Source organism: Podarcis pityusensis, assembly GCF_964106645.2.
Source record: "Podarcis pityusensis genome assembly, chromosome: 2".
In the NCBI taxonomy this organism is placed as follows: Eukaryota; Metazoa; Chordata; class Lepidosauria; order Squamata; family Lacertidae; genus Podarcis; species Podarcis pityusensis.
The window spans coordinates 96,815,377-96,839,815 of NC_138029.1; the positions used below are offsets into that span (position 1 = coordinate 96,815,377).

The window sequence follows — 24,439 nt, forward strand, 5'->3', positions numbered from 1 at the left end:
TTAAAAGGGAGTATCTGGATAGGACAATTTTATGTTTGCATACACATAGGCAGCCTGATTATTGGAAGACTTAATTTTCTTTCCTAGGGAAAAAAAGAGGCTATTCAAATATGAGGTTTGATCAAAAGTTCATTTAATTACACGGTAAGCCTAAAATTGCATATGACTTAGAAATGCACTGTAATCATCTCCTTAGGAGCTATAAAAATTTGGTGCACTTGTCAAATACAAATATACAAGACACTTAAGTAGCATGACACTGATTGCAATTCCTTATAGACATACCTTATGCAACTATACATACACAAAGCAATTAGCATTTTATGCTTTCCACTGAAATCTGTATCGTTTTTCCATATGCAATCATATCGCTACATAAGACCAGGGTTCTATTGGATTGATCAACCTTGGCAGAATTTTTTTAAAAAAACACCTTGAATATTTCAGTTCTGCTCAACTACTATTCTTGAGTAAATTATTTCAAATAATTTGTGCTTACAAAGTTTATGCTAGACTTCATGACTGGACTTCCCAATTCCTAAGCATATTACTCAAAAGTCCTATGGACTGCAAGGGTTATTTTTATGTAAAGTGTTGAGGCGGCACAGTTATTAAGGTGTTGTGTTTTACACCAGGGAAAATGGGAAGGCAGGAGTTTTTGCTTGGCAAACCTCCATCAACTCGTACTTGGGGGTTTGGAATCCAGCGAGGTCATAGAGTCTAGCAACTGGAGGAATGCCACCCAGATCAAGGTAGCTAGTTGTGCACTAGCTTAATGCTAAATAGCTTCTTTTGCCCTCGACAGGATCTCTTGAGCTTGAATGGCCAAACCCTTTGAGATAAGGTTTGGGCAGTTGCTGAAATCATAAGCATATTTGCAGCTTGACAGCACAATTAGGCACATCTAAGCTTGAAAGCAAGAACCACGCCTAACTCTGCCCAAGACTGGACAGTGGCTCCAACTGAATTAAATCTGCATATATAAGGATGCTTAGGATTGTACGTTTAATTATTTCCATCGGTAAGATTTAAAGAGTGCAAGGCTAGATTATATTGTTTGCGCCACATGCTAACATGCTGGTTTGTCTTTTTTTGCACCTGGAGGTGTGCAGTGTGAATGTATACAGTAAGGTTATTGATCTGTCTAGCCTTGTGCCACCTATTCTGACTGACAGTTCTTAAAGGCGTCACCTGTGATCCTTTTAGCTTAAGATGCGGGGAGTTGATCGTGAGATATTCTGCACATAAAATATATGCTCACCACTGAGCACTTAGCATTTTGCTGCTCACTCACTGACTGCATTTAATGCACAGTGAGCTCATCATATCATGAATGGCTCATGGGTAGGTAGGTGGTGAATCAATCAGACTGTGGCTTCATCACAAGCCCATCCGCAACAAGGTTGGAATAGATGGATGCATTTGCTGCAAATATTTTAAAACTGTGACCTTTTCTGGATTGGTTTAGTAAGCATTCTAATGACACCTCCTCCTTCTAAATCACAATAGGTGGAAAACACTCTTCTGGCAATATTATTCTAGTTCAGAATATAGTAATACTACATAGGGATGAGGAAGAGGTTTATACAGTTGTACCTTGGTTCTCTAATGCCTTGTGACCTGGCTCCCGAACACCACAAACCCAGAAGTAAGTGTTCCGGTTTGCAAACGTTTTTCGGTAGCTGAACGCCTGACGCAGCTTCCGATTGAGTGCAGGAAGCTCCTACAGCCAATCAGATGCCGTGCCTAGTTTTTGAACGTTTTCGGAAGTCGCTGGAATGGATTCCGTTCGAGAACTAAGGTACAACTGTATATGTCCAGTATTTTATAATAAGTGAAGCACTTTTCAAAGAAATCAGCAACGAGTATGGCATAATGTTAATAAAAGTCTTTCAAAAACAAACTATTGTTAAAAACAGAAATGTGATAATAGTGCCATAAATTGCAGCAAAGTATAAATTACTATGCGAAAAAGTAAACATTTATATAATATTTTTTTTAATATATATATAAAAAACTCCTTAAGAACTTTAGTGGCTACACCCTCCCAACCCAAATAAAATGTATATGGAAAACAATTTCTTTTGCATAATTTCATTAATATTGTGCAGCATGGTTTTTAATGTTAAAGCAAATCCTTCATATACCAAAGGCAGACATTGGATAAAATATGCTTCCTTGTAAAAAACAAAAACAAAAAAATACAAAATAACATTGCAGCTTCTGAAAATCTATTATGCACCAGGAGTGAGAATGCTTTCTTCTGCAACAGGGGCAGGGGACTTGTTGCCAGTCAGATATTGGTGGCTCCAACTCCTATCAGCCCCAGCCAGCATTATCAATGGTCAGGGATAATGGGAGTTGTAGTCCAACGGTTTCTGGAGGGTCACACCCATCCCTGTTCCACACCCAACTCAAGCCCTTTGCTTCCTTCATTACGTAACCTACCCCTTTTACTTTACCATAATCATGAAATTGGAACTCGATATTTGAATACACGAAAAGGACTTAAACGTTTGACTCTGAAAGCAGAAGGCCTATGACCAGCATTCGTTACCGAATTTCAGCAGAAGTTTCATACCTGTCCTCCTCTCCAGAGTCCGAGATCAGATTACCACACACATTTATCAGACTGGCCTGAATCAAATGCTAGGTTTGTGTATGTAGCAGTTACTTGTACTACACTTCTCCCTCTGTGTTGTAGACCATTTTACCTGAAACATGGTAGGCTTCAGAATTTTCAGAACACACTGAAGATCTTTTCAGAGCTTGAAACGTGAACATGCTCTCAGGTGTCACACAGAAATCTTAAAAGATACGTAGGGTGACAGGAACCCTTTTCACAAAGAAACTGCACATAATCAGAATTTGTTCTGAAACCATACGCTACATCGGACATCTCTAAAAGACACCTGCTTAGTAACCTGAGGTTGTATTCCATGTAGCGCTATGGTGAATATTCCAACGCTGGAAGGATTTTTCATTGCATGATGGAACATCGTCTACCCAAATCTGTTCTGAAGGGCTCTTCAACCTTCAGGAGGTTTGGGGGCGGCACAGAGTATGCATGGGGGTGGCTGAGGGGAGAATTACAGCAGACATTCTGTCAGTTCTTCAAATTCTACAGGTGGAACAGTACAATCCCATTTCTGTCAAAGACAGCATTCTGTGTTTTCACACAGGAATGGGGCTATTATTGCACTGCAAGCCTTCACTTCTGCTTCCTAAGTACAGCTGTATTCACCTGTTGCCAAGAAGGTGAGGCACAATCTGTCACAGACATAAGCGTGCTGAAGCCCATCGAGATTAATGAATGTAGGAACACTTAACTCTGTGTTGCGTCATGACCAAAGAGTCCCATGCCACCTTAACAACTAGCTAATCAGACTTCCCATTTGGTCCTTTATATACAATCTTACCTACATGTGGCAAGGAAATAGCACCAACAGTGCCTGCTATTCTCATTAGTGGTGTAAACACTGGCAGAGAGAGAAAGTAAGTTATTATTTCTCCCACGGGAGGCAATAAATACTATGAAATGATAAGAGATGGTGCTGGAATAACACTGCTACTTATTATAACAGTGTCGTATACTGCACTATCAACACTGTTCATTCATTTACCACTGTTGGTGCTGTAGTCATAGAAATGCTCCTCTTTGCACCATTGAAGTTTGCATCGGCTAGTGCAGGTGGTTGAGCCAGAGACTTACCAATGCCGGTGATGCTTTAAACAAAATGGCTGCATATATGTGACCCTGAAAATGGCTTGCTCACCTTCTCCAGGTCTGAATGAGCCTTGAGATGTGCATAGGCAGGGTGGCAAGCTGTACTGCACTGTGCCACTGCAGCAACTTCCACATGGACAACACTTTGTATAGATGAATCTATTCTACTGCCTTTTTATTCTACCATTTGTTCTCATTTGTTACCCACACACAGGAACTTCCTACACAGGATCCCGTGTGCAAGAAAGAACGGTGGAGCAGCTCCTTATTTATTTTGTGTAGCAGAAGTCATTAACAGTTTTCTGTGCATGGAAGATGGCTGCTAAATCAGAGTGCTTGTATTCAAAATCAATGAGACGCTATATATTTATACAGTACCCATATTATACTTTTGAGGACAAGTGTGTCTCTGGGGGAGTGGGGTCTTGGGCATGGCAAAAGCAACCACAAGCAGGTGGTCTTGGCCTCTCTAAACTTGGTGCCATAGCAATTAGTAGGCATTTGCTATTAGCAGCAGAAAAACAGATCCAAGTCCTCAGGCCTAGACAAGTATGAAATCTACTTACAGCTTACTTTAAAAAACCCCAAAGGCAAAACCATCAGCCTGTTTCAAGATCTGTTACTAACCTAACATCTCTCCCACTCCACCCCTAATTTTTGTGCAGTTCATAAACTGCCCCTTATACAGCCACACTGAATTTCAAATGCACAGGAGTTGAGCAAGGGTTTTATGCATCTTCAATTCACCCATTGAGGCTTGCAGAGAAGATGTTCCAAGTGGCTTGTGACTACAATCTACCAAATGCACTTCTGCAGCAGCAAGTTCCCCTGTTGCTGTAGAGAAGATAGATAGCTCTGTCTCAAATATAACAGTGCAATGTAAACGTATAGCCAGGATGAATTTCCCTCAGTTTCATGTTCAGCTCAAAGGAAGCAGCCTACACACTGATCCTAATTAATGCTCAGTTGATAGATTGCTGTTATGGTATGGTTATTGCCGCAAAACTGTTTCCCTGTAGCTGGCTCTGGTGCTAGTCTGTTAACTTAACAAACTTTTGTATTTCATGGGTACTTCCTACACTAGCTTTGGTAACCACAATAGAGGAAAGATGTTCGTGAGGGAAGCATCAAGGTCCAAAATACTGATAAGATCTAGGACAAGCATGGGGAACCTTTGGCTCTCCAGATCTTCCTGAACCAAAACTCCCTTCAGCCCCAGCAAGCATGGCCAATGATCAGGAATGATGGGAACTGTGGTTCAGTAACATCTGCAGGGCCAAAGGTTCCCCACATCAGTTTTAGGAAGTAAAGAGATAAGAGCTACGAGTTCATTATGTGAGGAAAAGTTAATGCATTTCCTTCCTCTGCCACTGTAAAACTGAAGTGATACCTGTAAACATAGTCAACAGAATTTCTTTCAAGTAAAAGTAATGACTTTGAAGAAGAAAGTGACCTTCTCACAGAAATTCTGTGAGTTGTATATTCTGAAATAGGACACGTCCAGACTCCGTGCTTTAGCAATCGGTTGCAGAAAAATCCTGACATCTTCCAGTGAAATTCCTAGACTTTTACCCATGTCCACTCTCATTATCATCAACCTCGTGAACTGTATGTATACACCATTAAAACCAAACCAATAAACTAACACCCCAACTGGCACTTTTGCTCAAGCTGCAAACTGTCTGACAGCACAGGCCTATACATGCCTACTCTGAAGTAAGCCCCACTGAGTTAGGTTGGACTTGCTCCCAGGGAAGTGTGTATAGGATTGCAGCCTAAAATAGCCTAATGTCCCTTAGGAGGACTGGATAAGAATATGAAAACTGTATCAAAATATATTGCTGCGCTTATAATCTGAAGTTGGCTCCAACGTTAACGATCACCCGGCTTTCGTAGACTTTCTTCATGGTTCTTTCAATTTGTTTCAGAAAAACCTGAGGAATTCGCCCACATAAAGTGTGTACAGTATCAAGGAATTTTGACTGGAGAGGGTAGTACATTGATTGGAAGAGATTGTCTTCAAAGGGAAACTAAAGAACAAAAGAAAAAGAATTAAAGAAAAAGGATTAAAAGACAGACAAGTGATAATCATTGCTTTGCTGAGTTTTTCCTATAAATTTTAACGCGGAGGCAGGGAGTTTGACTGTCAAGACACGCTGTGGTACAATGCAGTGGTAAGCTGATAATATTATATGCTGCTGTTGTGCTCTCCTCTCATGCAACCCTATTCTGTGCAGAGTTACCAGCTCCAAAAGACGGTTTCCCCCCACAAAGCTTCTTGATCAAAATATATGAAACTCTGAACCAAATTGCACTATCTGTCTATTTATCAGTTCTATCAATTCTGACCAATAGTGTACAGGATCTTAGGGAAGAGCCTATCCCAGGATTGTGAAATGCCAGAGATTGAATTTTATACACACACAGAGAGAGAGAGAGTTTCACTCTGTCACAAAGATCTTAACCTGAATATCTTCCCCTCCCAAAAAAAGGTCACCAATAGCTCTCATCCTTCCCACTTTACTACCACAGTACTCAACAATTTGGACAATCTGTCTAAGTTGGTGTGGTGCCATCTCAAGCTACTGCAGATTCTGAACTGAGTTTGGACTTTTTTGGATCTAGGCCTGTGTGTTGAGGCTGGTGAGGCTTACTGGGCTACACTGCAGCTAGAACATGGGACTATCTGTACTGGCTCCATTGTGTGTGGGAATAGGTTTAAATACTCAGTTTCCCATTCAATGAGCTTCAGATCACGATTCCCCTCTCTTACTGGGGAGGGTGGGGGGTAGAAAAGAAAAGGCAATAAAGGCAACTTCGTTTGGAAAGTGAGGAGTTAAAGCGACAGAGTTGGTTCCCAGAGAGGAGATTGTGGAGCATGGTGAATGAAATGGCTAGAAGGAAATTTAGAAAAAATGAATGAGCAATCTATACAGGCCATAACCTAGGTGGAACAGAAACATGATCTACATTTGGGGAAGTTACACAACTATTCCACTTAGATAAATAAGGGGTTTTTCGAACTACTGGTGGGGGTAAGGTGGTGAGCAGGGGGGAAACACAAAGAAGATGCTTTGTTAATGATGTTTAACGAAGTACATATATATATAAGTGTTGCTATTCCACAACAAACTGCCTGCTGTGAAAACAGGCCCATCACACAGGGTTGTGTTGTGAGGCTAAAATAGTGGGGGAAGAAACCATTTATGCTGCTTTGAGCTCTTTGCAGGAAAACAGAAATGCAAGGCATAAGGTACCGTATTTTTCGCTCTATAAGACGCACCAGACCACAAGACGCACCTAGGTTTTGGAGGAGGAAAACAAGGAAAAAAAAAATTCTGAATCTCAGAAGCCAGAACAGCAAGAGGGATCGCTGCGCAATGAAAGCAGCAATCCCTCTTGCTGTTCTGGCTTCTGGGATAGCTGCGCAGCCTGCATTCGCTCCATAAGACGCACACACATTTCCCCTTACTTTTTAGGAGGGAAAAAGTGAGTCTTATAGAGCAAAAAATACGGTAATACAACTAGATGCACCGTATCACATGTGAGAACATGGCATGAGACTGTCTCCCTGGGCGGGGCAACACTTACATCACGTATCACTTCATAGAGTGCTTTGAAGGTAGGCTGTTTGTCATCGTGGTAGACACCTCTGTTCCCATGTAGAATAGAAACGCCTTCTTCCTCTGCTCCTTTACAGTTACTGCCATACATACAATGATCTGGTCGATAGTTCCATTGGCAAGGAAACAGATAGAGACACTCTAGAAAGCCCAATTTGAGCAAAGAAAGGGGGGGGGGGAGAATGACAACAATTACTAATCAACATCTAGAAATTGGCAAAAAACACAAAACCTTCAAAATGTTACCAGAAATTCTGAAATAAGGAAAGCTACACAATCTGGAAACGAATCATGTGTCTGCTATTCCAGGCACGTCCAACAGGTAGGTCGTGATCACTGGATGTCTCTGGTAGATCACTGGCTCCCCCAAAGCAGCTCAAGAAGTTTGGCTCCCCTAAAAAAAGCTCAACATTTTTGCCCTGCACCCCCAAAAGACGGGGCTTTCCTTCCCCCTAAAAAAAGCCCTACAACTTTGACCTGAACCCCTAAAAAATGGGCCTTCCTGGAAAAAGCTCAATAATTTTGACCTGACCCCCCAAAAAGGGGGTAGATCACTTCCTGGCCCTACTCACACAGCTAGATGGTCATTCCAGGGCCCTTCCTTTCTCTATAGTACCATGGCAATATTTTGCCTTTGGGCTTGAGCCATGCAACAGCTAACAGCTCACAGCATGGTTATAGCTACCATGCAGAGAATGCATGAAGTGGGTGAGGGGGATTTATTTATTTAACTAATTTATTTAATTATTTAATGCAAGTGATTGTCTATCACTTTCCATCAATAAAACAATCACAATCTGTTCTCATCCACAGGATTGGCAGCACAGGCCAATGAGGCAGAGTCTATACACACCACCCTGTCACATATTCCAACGAGACATAATAATAATAATAATCATCATCATCTACACATGTCTATAATATAGAGTCTGTGCACCGTGTACCTGGATTAAAGTAAAAAATGATGTTGAGCAAGTCCTGGTCTCCCCATGTTATGTAGTTTTTGTACTTTTGGTATAAAGGGTACAACATCTCCTCCCATGTCAAGCCTGTCGGTATCATGCTGTTCTGAAAGGCAGGAATAAACGATAAAGAAAGAAAAGTAGAAACCAGCAGAAATCACAGCAGGAGGAAGGCGTAGCAGCGCTGAGCAGCAACCTTTCTCACTATTCCTGGAACCAAACAGCACAGAAAGGAAGAATTGCCCTTCATGCTGGAACAGGGAGCCAGCGAAGGGGAACCGTGTAGACTGCCAGCGTGCAAGCTCTCCCTTCAGATAATGTGATTCCATATCCTCAACTGACCATTCATTTGGCTGACCCTGAAAGGCCATCAAATCCAAAAGCGCTCAGAAGCGTGGATTCGAACCTCCTTTTTCTGTGCCCCAAGTGGTATCATGATTTGCATGCATGCAATTAAAGAAAACATGAAGCAACAGAGCTTGAACACAATACACTTGCTTACTCTTATTATGTCAACATTTGCATTTACCATTTCATAGAGAAGAAAGTTGGCTCAAAGCCAGAGAGGCTCAGCAGGTGGTCCCTACTGGGTCCTGGAAAAAGCCTCCAGAGCAGCTCTGCTATTTTACTGTAGCTTTAATCATTTTACAGGAAGATGCCATAGCTCAGTGGCAAAACATGTACTTTTCACGAAGGGCTAGATTTAATCTCGCACCTCCAGTTGAAAGAACTGAATAGGGGGTGTTATGAAAGGTCACTGCCAGTCTGAGCAAATACTGGATTTAGAAGTGTAAAGTTGGGAGGGTCATCTAGTCAATAATAAGAATAAGAATAAGAATAAGAATAATTTATTTATTTATACCCCGCCCATCTGGCTGGGCTTACCCAGCCACTCTGGGCGGCTTCCATCAAAATATTAAAATACCACAATAAATAAAACATTAAAAGCCTCCCTAAATGCAGGAATCTCAGCTAAAGCTGCTATGACAGATGGCCACCCAACCTCTGCTTTAAAACCTCCAAGGAAGAAGAGTCCACCACCTTTCCAAAGGAGTATGTTCCCTGGTTGATCCTGATGGACAAACAGCTTGACCTGGTATAAGGCAGGTTCCTATGATCCCCAGTACTAAGGTCACATCTGAGGGTTCTGCAATCTTTTGGGGGACGGTTTGCATCCATGGATGAAACCTGAAGTCCTCTGAGATGATGGTAGGAACATTGCCTGAAGAATATGCAGAGTTGTATGCAACTAAGTCATTGCACACATGGAACGACTTCAAAGACCGTGACTTCCTCCCTCTCCCACTGCACCATGCCCCAAGCTGCCCCAGAGGTTTGGGGAACCCTAGATTAGATTTGGAGGGTGAGGTGCAGAAGGGAGCAGAGGGAGGGGAAGTTCGGTGGCACGCTCAGAAATCACCAACAATTAAATTGGATAGCGCCCATTCTTAATCCAGCGGGCAGGAAGATGTGAAATGCACCAGCAGTAGTGACAAAGGCGCACCAGTGATGTCCTCAGTGTGACAGCATTTGAAGACCTACAGTGACAAGCCTCTCAAGTTAACTATCATTTGGGTATGCTACTCTGGGCCAATTTGAGAAGCCAGTGGACTGATTCTGTCAGTCAAAGCACATTCCTCGGAAAACAACAGTCCAAGCCAGTTTTTCAGTCAGTGGGAAATTATTTGTATAAAACTGTGAGGAAGTTTTATACACGCAGGAGTGGAAACCAATCTGTTAAGTAGTGGGTGAACATATCAGACGACACAGCGATTCTTCAAACAGCTCTTGTTTATTCACAGGCCAGAACAGAACTGAACTGAAGGGTTCAGTCAGCCTGCTTATATAGAGCTCCAGTACAACGTAACAGTAACAATTTTCTAAAACTATCCAATCACTGAACGTCACTTTCGATCCCTTATTTGCATAACTATCTACAGTATCCCCCTGCTGGCCCAGGGTGAGAACTTCAGTACATAACACAATCCCCAGTTGACGTGGGAGAGAAAAGTGTTTCTGAAACAAAACAAACAAATCAAAAGCCATTCTTACCTTGAACTGGGCATTCCTAATACGGGTTAAATTCATCAGCATGACTCCAGAATTTACCCCAGTCACTCCGTAATATGGGTGGCGAGCAAACCGACTGTACCAGCCAATCTTTGGTATTTCGTGTTCTGGAGCCATGGCGGCCAGCTGCGTGGAATTGAATGCTCTCAGGAAGCCCCAGATGTCATCAATGGGTCGCAAAAATAGGACATCTGTGTCCACATACAGAAGGGAATCTACGTCTTTTAAAATCGTCTTTGGGGTTGGAAGGTAATGGGTGTAGGGAAAAACAAACAGGCATCAAAGTCAGGAAGGCCAGAAGACAGATTACAGGCCAAGAACTCATTCACTCTGTGTATACATGCAAGACACAAAAGACCATACCATTTTGACCCAAATTCCTACTCGGTATAGAGACATTCAATATTAATAAGCTCCTCAGGGTCAACCGGATGTAGTGAGCCAATTACTAGGTTCTGGTGCTCAAGAGAATTAGGGAGCATGAGAAGATGGTGGAATGAGGGGTTTGCCACAGGGAACGTTTCTTGATTTTCATTTGAAGCATTTCTTATAGTTTGGTTTTAAAAATAACTAACAAGAAATAATAAAAGTAAATCTCACATCATGAAGCTTCATAGCAACAAAATCAATATAAACAACAAAACACGTTTTTAAAAATTTGCTAAAAGGACAAGACTAGTTTAAGTTTGTACTGACAGACGATGGGGCCAACTCATATAACCAGGTAACAGCTTGGCTGCACAGTGGGTTTTTAAATGGTGGTCCTCATTTCAGGCAAGGGAAAGACCACCCTGTGGAGAGGCACATTTGTGATAAAGATTTTCATGTTTTCAGGCTGCCTTCTGATAATTGCCACCGCCTGCCTGATCACATGAATTACTCCAAAAAAAGAACCTTGCTAAATGGCCAGAATCCACTGTGTGGTCTGAATGTAGAATTAGCAAAAAAATAAAAATAAAAATAAAATAATTATTTGAACATATTCAGAACTCTGGTCCATCTACGCAGCTCTGTCTACTCTGACTGGCAGTGGCCAGTGGCTTTTCAAAGTAACGTTCGAAGTGCTGGAAATGAGATAAAATTGAAGCACGAGTTACCTGGATATCTCGAAAGGGATAATAACAATCAGGCTGTTGATTCTTGTTCACAGTGTGCCCTCTTGTGGACACTTGGTTCTGTACGTATCCATTCATAATTTCAGTAATTGCATTATTAAAAAAAAACTTGTGTGGGGAGGTTTCAATATTTCTTCAAAAGCAGCGGAGTGTCTCTTTCCCATTTTACTTTCCTTCTCTCCTAATGATGCAGAAAATCCCTCCCTTTGTTTGCCTTCTTTCCCACAAAACTCTTTTATTCGATGGCCAGCAGAATGGCTCAGGTGTGGGAAGAAACCGTGGTTGAAATTCCCACTCTATGCAGTGCACATGGCGGTATTGGGGAAGTCTCCCACTCTTCCCTAGACCTGCAACAGGGAGAGTGGATGTACCATGTACATCACCTTGGAAGAAGAGAATGCGACACATAACAAACCCGTGCGCTTTTAAATTGGCATAAAAATAGCATGCCTCAAAGTGTGTGGCCACATTTACCTTGCTAAAAAGACACTCGTGGGACATATTCAGCAGAGGAAAAGCCTTGATTGTCATTAGATTACCCTTGAGGTCTCAGTATTTGAATTTCAAACTTAATAAGTGCATTTTCCACTTCTGCAATTAGGTGCTCAAGATATTATTGCCCAAAGCTTCCAAGCATGAAAGTGGGGGCAGGGCAGGGAGAAAAGGGTGGGAATAAACAAAAATAAGTAATCAGTACTTTGGCTCTTAAATAAAATTAATATCTGTTTTATTGGAAGTTACAGACCAGGCATGTCCAACTCCCAAGAGACTGAAATCTACTCCCAGTATAAAAAAACTGGCAGTGGCCTACCCATTGTCATTGGAGGGAGGAGGAGTGTGCATAGGGTAGGTGGATTGCCCAGGATTATTGAGTTTTTTGGGGGGAAGACTGCACAGTGTTTTTAAGCTTTTCCCCATAACTTTTTGTACACGATAAGGATCCAGAGATCTACCAGGTTCTGCGAGGGATCTACCGGTAGATCGCGATCTACTGGTTGGACATCCCTGATATAGACTATTGGAATGCATCAATAAATAATTTAGGCAACCCATTCTGGAGAAAATATTCCAGCCTATTTAATGGATATGGAGAGGCATTTTTGGTTTTTTAAAAAAACTTTGCTTTATCTTTGGCTTTGTTTTTGATCTGCGGCACATGCTCCACAACTGGTAGAGTAAGTTAGTGTTCTGTACAGGAGACACTTCTACAGAAAAGCTGCAATTAAGACAATGTGCTTTACTCCACTTATGACAATGGTGTCACTTCTGCGGCACAATTCTGAACACAAATTGCGCTTCTTTCACAGCTTTCCCCACACCCTCATTATTTTGCACAAATTCTTTCCCAGTCTCTCCAACACATACGTATTGTTGCAGCAGAATCTAGAAAACTTCTAGCAAAGTCACGACTGCCATTTATTGTGGCCTCTCCAGTATCACCATTCCCCGCCCCGTTTTAAACGCACCAACATTTGAGACTAGTCAAATATCGTTGGATGAACTTTAAGGCTAGGCAATTTAGGGACAGGTGTTTGAGCATGGGTTTATTAAGGCAACCCCCTCCTGGAATGGCCAAACTCTTCCTTGGATGAGATCCAGTTAATCAAAGATTTGGCCAACCAAGAGCTAAGAACTCTGAGATCATTAGGTTTTGCTAAAATTAAAACAACCCCATGGCACTGGTTCCTGGCTCCTGGTCAGAGGGTAAGCTCTTATATGCCTTTAGCAGATTTATGATGGGAGAGGGTTAGTAGCTGTGACTTTCCCTGTTGCAGTGCTGCAGGGACAGAAGACAGCGTACTTCCCCTGTCACAAAGCTGCTATAAGCAGAGGACACCCCCCCCCCCTTTTAAGTCCACGCACTGGCAACCAATCTGTGACAGAGAACTATTTGTTGCTTAAAAGGCAGGCATGACCAAAATTCACTCCCATCTTTACATATGATAGCTATGGGCTGGTGATAGGGTTGCCACTCAAAGAGCTCCAAAATAAGGGCTATGTTGTGAGAAAATAACATATTATGTCTGTCAGAAAACACATAGTACTTATTACAGTATACTGGAGGGATGGAGGAGGGGAGAGAAACAAACTGTGCTTTTTATTGACTGGCAACTAAAACTATTATTTCAAAACGAAGGAACCGTTCCTTGAAACAAGCAGCAAGAAGCAAGGACATGGGCTGAAACTGTAATTTGATGCCGCGGTTCTTCGAAGAAAACATCTCTGGTTGCGGAATGCCAACGTTCTGGGACCTTTTCGCTCTCTATAGTATATATGAACCAGCTTGTTCTCTTGAGATATACCGTATTTTTCGCTCTATAGGACGCACTTTTTTCCCTTTAAAAATGAAGGGAAAATGTGTGTGCGTCCTATGGAGCGAAGACGCCATAGCCCTGCGACCCTCTCCCGGCTGGAGAGGTGACGGGCGGCTATGGCAAGAGCCTCAATAGCCGCCCGTCACCTCTCCAGCCGGGAGATGGTCGTGGGGGGCTGCTTTAGCCCCGCGCACGCTCTCCCGGCTGGAGAGGTGACGGGCGGCTATGGCAAGAGCCTCAATAGCCGCCCGTCACCTCTCCAGCCGGGAGAGGGTCGCGGGGGGCTGCTTTAGCCCTGCGCGCGCTCTCCCGGCTGGAGAGGTGACGGGCGGCTATGGCAGGAGCTTCTATAGCCGCCCGTCACCTCTCCAGCCGGGAGAGGGTCGCGGGGTGCCCGCGCGCGCTCTCCCGGCTGGAGAGGTGACGGGCGGCTATAGAAGCTCCTGCCATAGCCGCCCGTCACCTCTCCAGCCGGGAGAGGGTCGTGTGGGGCTGCTTTAGCCCCGCGCACGCTCTCCCGGCTGGAGAGGTGACGGGCGGCTATGGCAAGAGCCTCAATAGCCGCCCGTCACCTCTCCAGCCAGGAGAGGGTCGCGGGGGGGCTGCTTTGGCCCTGCGCGCGCTCTCCCGGCTGGAGAGGTGACGGGCGGCTATGGCAGGAGCTTCTATAGCCGCCCGTCACCTCTCCAGCCGGGAGAGCGCGCGCGGGCACCCCGCGACCCTCTCCCGACTGGAGAGGTGACGGGCGGCTATTGAGGCTCTTGCCATAGCCGCCCGTCACCTCTCCAGCCGGGAGAGGGTCGCAGGGCTGCTGGAGAGGTGATGGGCGGCTATAGAAGCTCCTGCCATAGCCGCCTGTCACCTCTCCAGCCGGGAGAGGGTCGTGGGGGGCTGCTTTAGCCCCGCGCACGCTCTCCCGGCTGGAGAGGTGACGGGCGGCTATGGCAAGAGCCTCAATAGCCGCCCGTCACCTCTCCAGCCAGGAGAGGGTCGCGGGTGGCTGCTTTAGCCCTGCGCGCGCTCTCCCGGCTGGAGAGGTGACGGGCGGCTATGGCAGGAGCTTCTATAGCCGCCCGTCACCTCTCCAGCCGGGAGAGCGCGCGCGGGCACCCCGCGACCCTCTCCCGACTGGAGAGGTGACGGGCGGCTATTGAGGCTCTTGCCATAGCCGCCCGTCACCTCTCCAGCCGGGAGAGGGTCGCAGGGCTGCTGGAGAGGTGATGGGCGGCTATAGAAGCTCCTGCCATAGCCGCCTGTCACCTCTCCAGCCGGGAGAGGGTCGTGGGGGGCTGCTTTAGCCCCGCGCACGCTCTCCCGGCTGGAGAGGTGACGGGCGGCTATGGCAAGAGCCTCAATAGCCGCCCGTCACCTCTCCAGCCAGGAGAGGGTCGCGGGTGGCTGCTTTAGCCCTGCGCGCGCTCTCCCGGCTGGAGAGGTGACGGGCGGCTATGGCAGGAGCTTCTATAGCCGCCCGTCACCTCTCCAGCCAGGAGAGGGTCGCGGGGGGCTGCTTTAGCCCCGCGCGCGCTCTCCCGGCTGGAGAGGTGACGGGCGGCTATGGCAGGAGCTTCTATAGCCGCCCGTCACCTCTCCAGCCGGGAGAGCGCGCGCGGGCACCCCGCGACCCTCTCCCGGCTGGAGAGGTGACGGGCGGCTATTGAGGCTCTTGCCATAGCCGCCCGTCACCTCTCCAGCCGGGAGAGGGTCGCAGGGCTGCTGGAGAGGTGATGGGCGGCTATAGAAGCTCCTGCCATAGCCGCCCGTCACCTCTCCAGCCGGGAGAGGGTCGTGGGGGGCTGCTTTAGCCCCGCGCACGCTCTCACGGCTGGAGAGGTGACGGGCGGCTATGGCAAGAGCCTCAATAGCCGCCCGTCACCTCTCCAGCCAGGAGAGGGTCGCGGGGGGCTGCTTTAGCCCTGTGCGCGCTCTCCCAGCTGGAGAGGTGACGGGCGGCTATGGCAGGAGCTTCTATAGCCGCCCGTCACCTCTCCAGCCGGGAGAGCGCGCGCGGGCACCTCGCGACCCTCTCCCGGCTGGAGAGGTGACGGGCGGCTATTGAGGCTCCTGCCATAGCCGCCCGTCACCTCTCCAGCCGGGAGAGCGCGCGCGGGGCTGCTGGAGAGGTGACCGGCGGCTATAGAAGCTCCTGCCATAGCCGCCCGTCACCTCTCCAGCCGGGAGAGCGCGCGTGGGGCTGCTGGAGAGGTGACGGGCGGCTATAGAAGCTCCTGCCATAGCCGCCCGTCACCTCTCCAGCCGGGAGAGGGTCGCGGGGGGGCTGCTTTAGCCCCGCGCGCGCTCTCCCGGCTGGAGAGGTGACGGGCGGCTATGGCAAGAGCCTCAATAGCCGCCCGTTACCTCTCCAGCCAGGAGAGGGTCGCAGGGGGCTGCTTTAGCCCCGCGCGCGCTCTCCCGGCTGGAGAGGTGACGGGCGGCTATGGCAGGAGCTTCTATAGCCGCCCGTCACCTCTCCAGCCGGGAGAGGGTCGCAGGGCTGCTGGAGAGGTGATGGGCGGCTATAGAAGCTCCTGCCATAGCCGCCTGTCACCTCTCCAGCCGGGAGAGGGTCGTGGGGGGCTGCTTTAGCCCCGCGCACGCTCTCCCGGCTGGAGAGGTGACGGGCGGCTATGGCAAGAGCCTCAATAGCCGCCCGTCACCTCTCCAGCCAGGAGAGGGTCGCGGGTGGCTGCTTTAGCCCTGCGCGCGCTCTCCCGGCTGGAGAGGTGACGGGCGGCTATGGCAGGAGCTTCTATAGCCGCCCGTCACCTCTCCAGCTGGGAGAGCGCGCGCGGGCACCTCGCGACCCTCTCCCGGCTGGAGAGGTGACGGGCGGCTATTGAGGCTCCTGCCATAGCCGCCCGTCACCTCTCCAGCCGGGAGAGCGCGCGCGGGGCTGCTGGAGAGGTGACCGGCGGCTATAGAAGCTCCTGCCATAGCCGCCCGTCACCTCTCCAGCCGGGAGAGCGCGCGTGGGGCTGCTGGAGAGGTGACGGGCGGCTATAGAAGCTCCTGCCATAGCCGCCCGTCACCTCTCCAGCCGGGAGAGGGTCGCGGGGGGGCTGCTTTAGCCCCGCGCGCGCTCTCCCGGCTGGAGAGGTGACGGGCGGCTATGGCAAGAGCCTCAATAGCCGCCCGTTACCTCTCCAGCCAGGAGAGGGTCGCAGGGGGCTGCTTTAGCCCCGCGCGCGCTCTCCCGGCTGGAGAGGTGACGGGCGGCTATGGCAGGAGCCTCTCTGCTGCGCCTTTCCGCTGCTCCCTGACCTGCTCTTTGGGGCTGGTGGTGGGCTTCCGCCCGCCAGCCCCAAAGAGCAGGTCGAAATGAACCTGAAGCCTGGAGAGCGAGAGGGGTCAGTGCACACCGCCCCCTCTCGCTCTCCAGGCTTCCAAGGTAGCCGCCTGAACGCACCTTAAACGGCACCTTGTTTTAGAGCGGGAAAACAAGAGGGGGAAAGTTCTCCCCCTCTCTGCGCAGCGCCTCCTGCCACTTCGCTGAAGGGGCGCTGGGCAGAGAGGGGGAGAAATTTTTTTTCTTGTTCTCCCCCCTCTAAAACAAAGTGCGTCCTATTGTCCGGTGCGTCCTATGGTGCGAAAAATACGGTATCCTGGGAACGACCAGCGCTGTCTACAATTCATCCCAGGTGGGTGTTTGTTGATAAGGCTCCAGTTCCAGGTTTTGCAGTGAGGAAGTTAGTTAATAACTTCATGATGTTCTCTGTATGCTTGGGCAGGCATCATATGTAAAACTGCTGCTGCTGCTGCTGCTGCTGCTGCGTGCTTGCTATGCCTAATGAGAAGTTGGAGCATCTGCCTGCTAGCAAGGTACAGAATTTGCAGGTTTGTCACAATAGTTTTTAAAAGGGACGCGGGTGGCGCTGTGGGTTAAAGCACAGAGCCTAGGACTTGCCGATCAGAAGGTTGGGGGTTCAAATCCCCGTGACGGAGTGAGCTCCTGTTGCTCGGTCCCTGCTGCCGCCAACCTAACAGTTCGAAAGCACGTCAAAGTGCAAGTAGATAAATAGGTACCGCTCTGGCGGGAAGGTAAACGCCGTTTCCGTGCACTGCTCTGGTTTGCCAGATGCGGCTTAGTCATGCTGGCCACATGACCCGGAAGCTGTACCCTGGCTCCCTTGGCCAATAAAGCAAGATGAGCGTTGCAACCCCAGAGTTGGCACCTTTATCCAATAGTTTTAGGTTAAACTTAAGGTTGTGGGGAAGAGTTGTAGCTCAGTGGTGGAGCATCTGTTTTTCCATACCCCCCCCCCTTTTTAAAAGAAGGCCCGCAGAAGACCAAAGCTGGGCAAGGCAAGTCCACATAAGTGTAGCAAGCAGCAACAACAGAACTGGCCAGATTAAAAGAATGCTGTTTCGCCTTTACTCATCTTTTTGTTTTGCCTTGATGTGTGCACATGGGGTTAAGAAGCCGTCTCAGCTGGATTAAAGAGAGGAAGAAGACAGAAACCTCTGCTCCAACTGGAAGCTTCCAAATACATACTCCGAGCACACTGTACAACATTTTTCTAGGTGTCAAATATTCACCGCACATCAATCCCAGAGACTGCAGGGGTCACGCCAATCTTGCTGGAGTGCATGGCCTCAGAAGCACAGCAGCGCTCTGTTCAACAACAGAGTGTTTCAGATCACAGTAGGTTTTAGATCAGTGCTGGAGGAAAGAACAGCCTGGGTTACGTGCTCTCTGGCCTAGGCCCTGCCACTTAGCCTTAAGTCTTGGCTCCGGCTCCTGTGATGTGTGGTCCCAGATCTTTACATCAGACGAGCACCGTTACAGACTAGCTATTGTTACAACTATTTCGCCCTAAGGGACCAGGGCAGGTTTCCACAATTTATAATGCAGTTTCGAAACTTGCAATTAAAAATTCAATCACAAAAAAAACAGGGTGGCTCCCAAAAATGCCTTATGCACATTTAACTCGCACAATTTCAACAGCGGTTGAGGGGCGCTGACTGAAAAAAACTGCAAATTAAATGCAAGCAAGGCGGAGAGATTAAAAGCTCTTTTTGCTCCAGAAAAACTCAGCATAGGAAAAAAGGAGCTTTTAGGCTCTCCACCTTGCTTGGCAAGAAAGGCCCTCTCAGCATGCCAAGTTTGGGATGCTCCCACGAGATCTCAGATGGTTCTGTGAGATCTTGCAAGAGCATCCCCAGGGACCTGAAACCAGCTCCAGAATCCCCTGGGTTTTTTTGAGTTTGCGCATATATGGAACCCTTGCAAGTGTAAGATGCGATTGTACCGTATACTTCTTGTGTGTCAAATGCTAGAGTAATGAGGTGCTTCTGAGGGTGAATGGAACCAAGAGTGCTCCATTCTGTCGACCTTAGCACCCAAGGGGGTCTTATGGGAAGGAGGTGGTCTTTTGGCTACTGCCAGCTTGCTTGTCAGCCTCTGCGACCCAGCTCTGCTACAGCTGAAAGCACCTCAATCTTGCCTGCTGCCTGCTTCTCTGCATGCACCAGTAAATAGCAGGTGAGTGTTAGGGCCATGATGTTAAAAACCTGAACACTGAACACAAATGAGCATTAACTGGGAAGGAAGCACCGGTCACTCCTGTGGAGCAAAACCCTCACCTGCCAGGGCCTTAAGAAGGGGGGCTTTTTAAGTGCTCCCCAACATAAAACGAAACAAAACATCACTGAGACTGGCACCTTGCTGGGCTTTCGGAAAGACGGCTGTTTGACAGGTCCGCAAGCAAACAGACCATTTCAATTTGTGCACGAGGGAGGTCTCAACATTTCTAAGGCCAATGCAGTTTCTTGGGTTCAGCTACCTCAGGCTGCAGTCCTCAGCACATCTACTCAGAAGAATGTCCCACTGAATTTGACGTGGCTTACTCCTAGGTAAGTGGGGCTAGGGTTGTGGCCTTCGCCCAAGTGCCTTACCGGGAGAAAGAGCCGCTGGGCAGCGCATGGCTTGAATAATTTTTTCCATTCCTGAGCATTTCCCACTGAAAAGGCGATTGGGTAGACATTATATTCAAACTTCTTTGTGTACGAAGGGGGCCATTCCTGTAGCTGAAAAGCACAAGGAGGAAAGTGAGGGGGATTAGAATTCCTGAGAGGCTGTTTTGTGGGAAATGCTATTGCTCTACGAAGTCAAACAAATTAAAACAAAGCTCTTACTCAGGCAGAGGTTTATTGAGGGCTTACGACTAGAAAAGAGTTTATCCGCTCATTAACTTGTGGCTGTCAGAGCATTTCCAAGTGAATCTGCAAGCTTATAATCAAAGATCTAGATTTGGTTGGCGTTTCTTTAAAAAGAAAGAAAGAAAGAAAGAAAGAAAGAAAGAAAGAAAGAAAGAAAATAGTGCAGGGGACTCACTTTCCTCTCAAATTCAGGTTTCAGGGAATCCTCAGCAAAGATGTGAAATTTGAGTTTCCTGTAGCTAAAGAGAACTGCTGATTTCAGCATGACCAGAGTTTCTTCCAGCCGGTCGCCACATGCTACAACCGCAAGATGCATCCACTGTGGAGATGAGAGCGGGGCTGCAGAATGCTTCTGGTCCTTTGGTCTCCTAAACATATATACATTTAAAAGAATGCACTTGAGTCAGACAAAAATAATCATCTTTGGAGGTTTTATATTAAATAAGCACAATACTGCAAATATAAAAAGAATCAGAGAACTGTAGAGTTGGAAGGGACCCAGAGGGTCATCCATTTCAACCCCTGCAATGCAGGAATCTCAACTGAAGTATCCATGACAGAGGGCCATCCAACCTCTGCTAAAAAACTTCCAAGGAAGGGGTGTCCACCACTTTCCAAGGGAGCTGTGATCTTAGACTGGATTCGAAGAGCTTGCCAGGGTAATTTTAATCATGTTACCTAATCAGTTTTAAGGTGCTAAAATCTTTCCTTTATTATCTTCCATCATCACAATTGTTTCCTTATGTACAGCTTGGTTTTAGTTTCAGGTTCAAATAGCAAATTCAGAAATGTAACTCTGGCTGTCAAGTAAGAGTCTGGGTGGCTTCAAATGTTACAGGAAGCATCGCCGGTGCCAAATGTTGAATGGACTCTCACATCTGGTCAGCAGCCCTTTCTGATTGCAGAGATACGCTTGCAAACATGCAGGCACAAGTTTCCAGGAGATTTTGGAGTGAATTTCCGGAGCTCTTTGCTGAGTGACTCCTGCAACCATGAGAGGAAGACGTAACACAAAAACACTGGAACCTTTCTTTAAAAAAAACAAAACACATTTTTTTTATTAAAGATTTCTTGGTTTACAAAAGTGGGTGGGGTCAGGTGGCAATGTTTCTATTTTACTTATTGTATGTGTGGGGTTTTGTGTCAGCGTCGATTGTGCAGATTCTCTTTACTATTTGCTTGTGTTCCTTTGGTGGTGAGAGAGGCTGGGGTTGGCCTAGGGCATGGGTTGGCAAACTAAGGCCCGCGCGTGGGCCAGATCAAGCCCAATTGCCTTCTGGATCCGGCCCGCGGATGGTCTGGGAATCGCCATGTGGATCCGGCCCACGGATGGTCTGGGAATCGCCATGTGGATCGCCAGCGCACATGTTCTTTCCCTCTCCCTCACACGGCGGCAGCTCCTCCCTCCCTCCTCCTGGCTTCTCCCCACCCTGCCTAGAGGAGGAAGGGGGCTGGGCTTTGTTGAGCTGCGGTTGGCTGAGTGCAATTTTAAGCAGCCCCTCTCCGGAGCCAGCCCTTTCGCACCGCTCATCGTCCCTTCACCGCCGCCAGCCCCTGCTGCTCGCAAGACACAGGTAATCAGCCACCGGGGCTCGTGGTGCTCTTGCATTATTCCCCCCCCCCATACAGTCTGGCCCCCCCACAAGGTCTGAGGGACAGTGGACCGGGCCCCCTGCTGAAAACGTTTGCTGACCCCTGGCCTAGGGTGTGGTTGTTTGTTTGTGATTGGCTGTGGTGTACTTTGTTTTCATGTGTGAGTGGGGTGGGTGGGTGTTTTTGAATCAGGTTAGCCATATTGATTCTATGCTGTTGGCGGATTCTTGTCATTGTCTTGTTGGGCTGTGTATGTGATAAAGGGAAGCCATACTGGGGTGAAGGCATCTTCTTCTATTTGTCCCCTTGTCAGTTTCAGTTTATTGGTTAGTTTTTCTAACATGACTGTTTCCCATACTATTTGGTATCATTGGTCCATGCTTCCCCCCACTGAAACCTTTCTGACTTGCGTCCTACTTATTTGATTCCCTATGCCTCAAGAGTAGTCATTTGTTCACTCCAAACCTCACTCTGCCAACAACTCAGCTCTCAAAATTACTACTTGTTCGCTCCACAGATTAGCTACCCATCGTTTACTCATGAATAACAAGATGTGACAAATGACTGAGCAGCTGAGATAAAACCATTCCTGTAATGGGGGCAACCTGTAAGTGGGCAAGAGGGGAAGAAAGAACAGATGCATTGTACAAAAAGAGAATGTGGGAACTCTTAAGAAACTATCCCTAAAACAAAGTGAATGTAAACCGAAGGCCTCAGTGTTCAGAAGAAAGGTTTCTAATATGCCCAGTATAGCTACTTCTTCCATGGCTTTCTATCACATTTCCCCCCCTCCCTCATATCCTCTCTGTTACCTCTGTGCTACTTACAAAGGCTTCCTCCTGCTACACGCCACCATTTTCTCCAAAGTTCAAAATTACGTGGAAATGCAAAGAGCGATCATGCTCTTTGGAACTATGTTATGCAGAACATCATCCATCTGTACAATTTATTCTCTACACAGAATCATGGCTCCCTTGGTGCAAGGATATAAACAGTCCAGCAACTAGGGTACTTCATTTGTAAGCGGAATGGATCCCCCCTTCTCCCACCCGCCCCCAACGAAACTAAAATGAAGTCTGCATGCAATAGCTGCTGCTCTGTATTGCAACATAAATCTTCTCGCGCCTTAAGGGACACAAGCGTTTGGTACCTGACTGGTTCAAGAACGCAATATATTTCATTAATTGCTGAAAAGTCCACGGGCTTTTGTCTTAATTAAAGCTCAATTTCTTGCAGTGGATAAATAATGGCACACTACACTTATGCAAATAGTATTTACTTTCCAGCCAATTAGTGCAAAACCCGCTGAATTATTAAAGTGCATAATTGGCTGCTTGCATGGATTGTGCTCCTTCCCCTTTCTTATGGCACTGCTTTTTGCCTACTTCTCCTATGCTTACTCGTAATTGCATCATTAAATCAAGCTGTACAGAGAAAATGAAAACTTTGATATAGCTCACCCCTGCGTGCTACAATCGAAGCAGGTAGAAAACTCCAGCTGTTCATTACCTTGATGTTACGATGTTAAGAGTGTTTTCGTGCCACCAATGTAGCCCTTAAGCACGGACACTAACGCTATGCATAGCCTTGAATAATCAAAAGTGGCATCCCAGCACAATGAACTCCTGGAAAATACTACTTTTTGTTTTGAGTCCTGGGAAAGAAAAACCCGCACTGATCTCAACAGGCTGCATCAGGGAAGAAAGGGTTAAATCATTTACGTTAATTTTTAGGACCCTCCTTTTTTCTGTAATTTTAAGTTACTTTAAAACGTTTTTGTGTACTGCTGTGTTTTCATTGTTGCCACTCATCCTAGGACCTTAGAGTATAAGGTTGGTAATAAAATGTAATAAATAATAACTTCCCCCTTTCCACCTGCTGTGATTCTGAAAATTACCTGCGCTCCCATGCCCACTGATGCTATTTGCTTTTTTTAATTTTTAAGGGACTTAACATAGTGTTTAGTTTGGTCCGGTCTGGAATAAAATAACTATGTGCATCACAGAGAAACTACCCCTGGCATCTTCCCAGAGTGGAAATGTGCTTCCTTCTGCTCCTGAAGTACTAGAAGGTGGAAAGGGGGCTTTTCGTCTTCCTGGCCGCAGGTTCTTTGGGTCTGGTGGCACAGAGTCAACTTCAGCCCTGAAGGCTTGCCAGGGCTGGGAGTTGTAGAGCTTTGCTTCCCTTTAAACAGCTAATGGAGAAAACACCGGGACTCTTACCAGCAGTACATGTGAAAAGGATCTAGCTTTGGGAGTCAACAGGTGATAAGCCTGGTGGACCACAAGCTTAACACGAAGAAGAAGAGGAGTTTGGATTTGATATCCTGCTTTATCATTACCCTAAGGAGTCTCAAAGCAGCTAATCGAACCCGGTTCACCAGATTACGAGTCCACTGCTCTAACCACTACACCACACTGGTCCACAGTGTGATGCAGCAGGGGGGAAAGCCAATGCTATTCTAGGCTGTACCAACTGAAGTTTAGTGTGTAGATCAAAGGAAGTCACAGTACCACTCTATTCTGCCTCTATTCCACACATGGAATACTGTGTCCAATTCTGGCACCACAACTTAAGAAGGATATTGACAAGCTGGAATGTACGCAGAGCAGGGCATCCAAGATGAGCAGGGGTCTGGAAACCAAGCCTTATGAGGAACGGTTGAGGGAACTGGGTATGTTTAGCCTGGAAAAAAGGAGACTGAGAGGAAATATGACAGCCATCTTCAAATATCTCAAGGGTTGTCACATAGAAGGGGGAACAAACTTATTTTCTCCTGCTCTGGAGGGTAGAGCTCGAACCAATGGCTTCAAGTTACAAGAAAGGAGATTCCAAGTAAACATCAGGAAGAACTTTATAATGGTAAGAGCTGTTC

General features: G+C 47.0%; 1 protein-coding gene and 1 long non-coding RNA gene across 3 annotated transcripts in view; both read right to left on the reverse strand.

The window, feature by feature from the left end:
• Positions 1-116: 116 nt before the first annotated feature.
• Positions 117-24,439, reverse strand: part of LOC308471700 — a 242,766-nt gene continuing 218,443 nt past the window's right edge. The window contains exon 2 of the long non-coding RNA XR_013983097.1: positions 117-1,612. This is a non-coding gene — a long non-coding RNA (uncharacterized lncRNA). The remainder of the gene's footprint in view (positions 1,613-24,439) is intronic.
• The window catches only part of GXYLT2 (glucoside xylosyltransferase 2), a 36,826-nt gene continuing 12,503 nt past the window's right edge, over positions 117-24,439 (reverse strand). The window contains exons 2-7 of one of the 2 annotated variants that reach the window (XM_080995825.1): positions 20,147-20,339; positions 19,708-19,839; positions 10,365-10,616; positions 8,295-8,418; positions 7,319-7,491; positions 117-5,757 (exon numbers count right to left, since the gene is read on the reverse strand). In XM_080995825.1, the coding sequence (XP_080851951.1) occupies positions 5,575-5,757; positions 7,319-7,491; positions 8,295-8,418; positions 10,365-10,616; positions 19,708-19,839; positions 20,147-20,339 (1,057 nt within the window). In that variant the 3' untranslated portion in view covers positions 117-5,574. The remainder of the gene's footprint in view (positions 5,758-7,318; positions 7,492-8,294; positions 8,419-10,364; positions 10,617-19,707; positions 19,840-20,146; positions 20,340-24,439) is intronic. The other variant, XM_080995826.1, reaches the window with a different exon arrangement.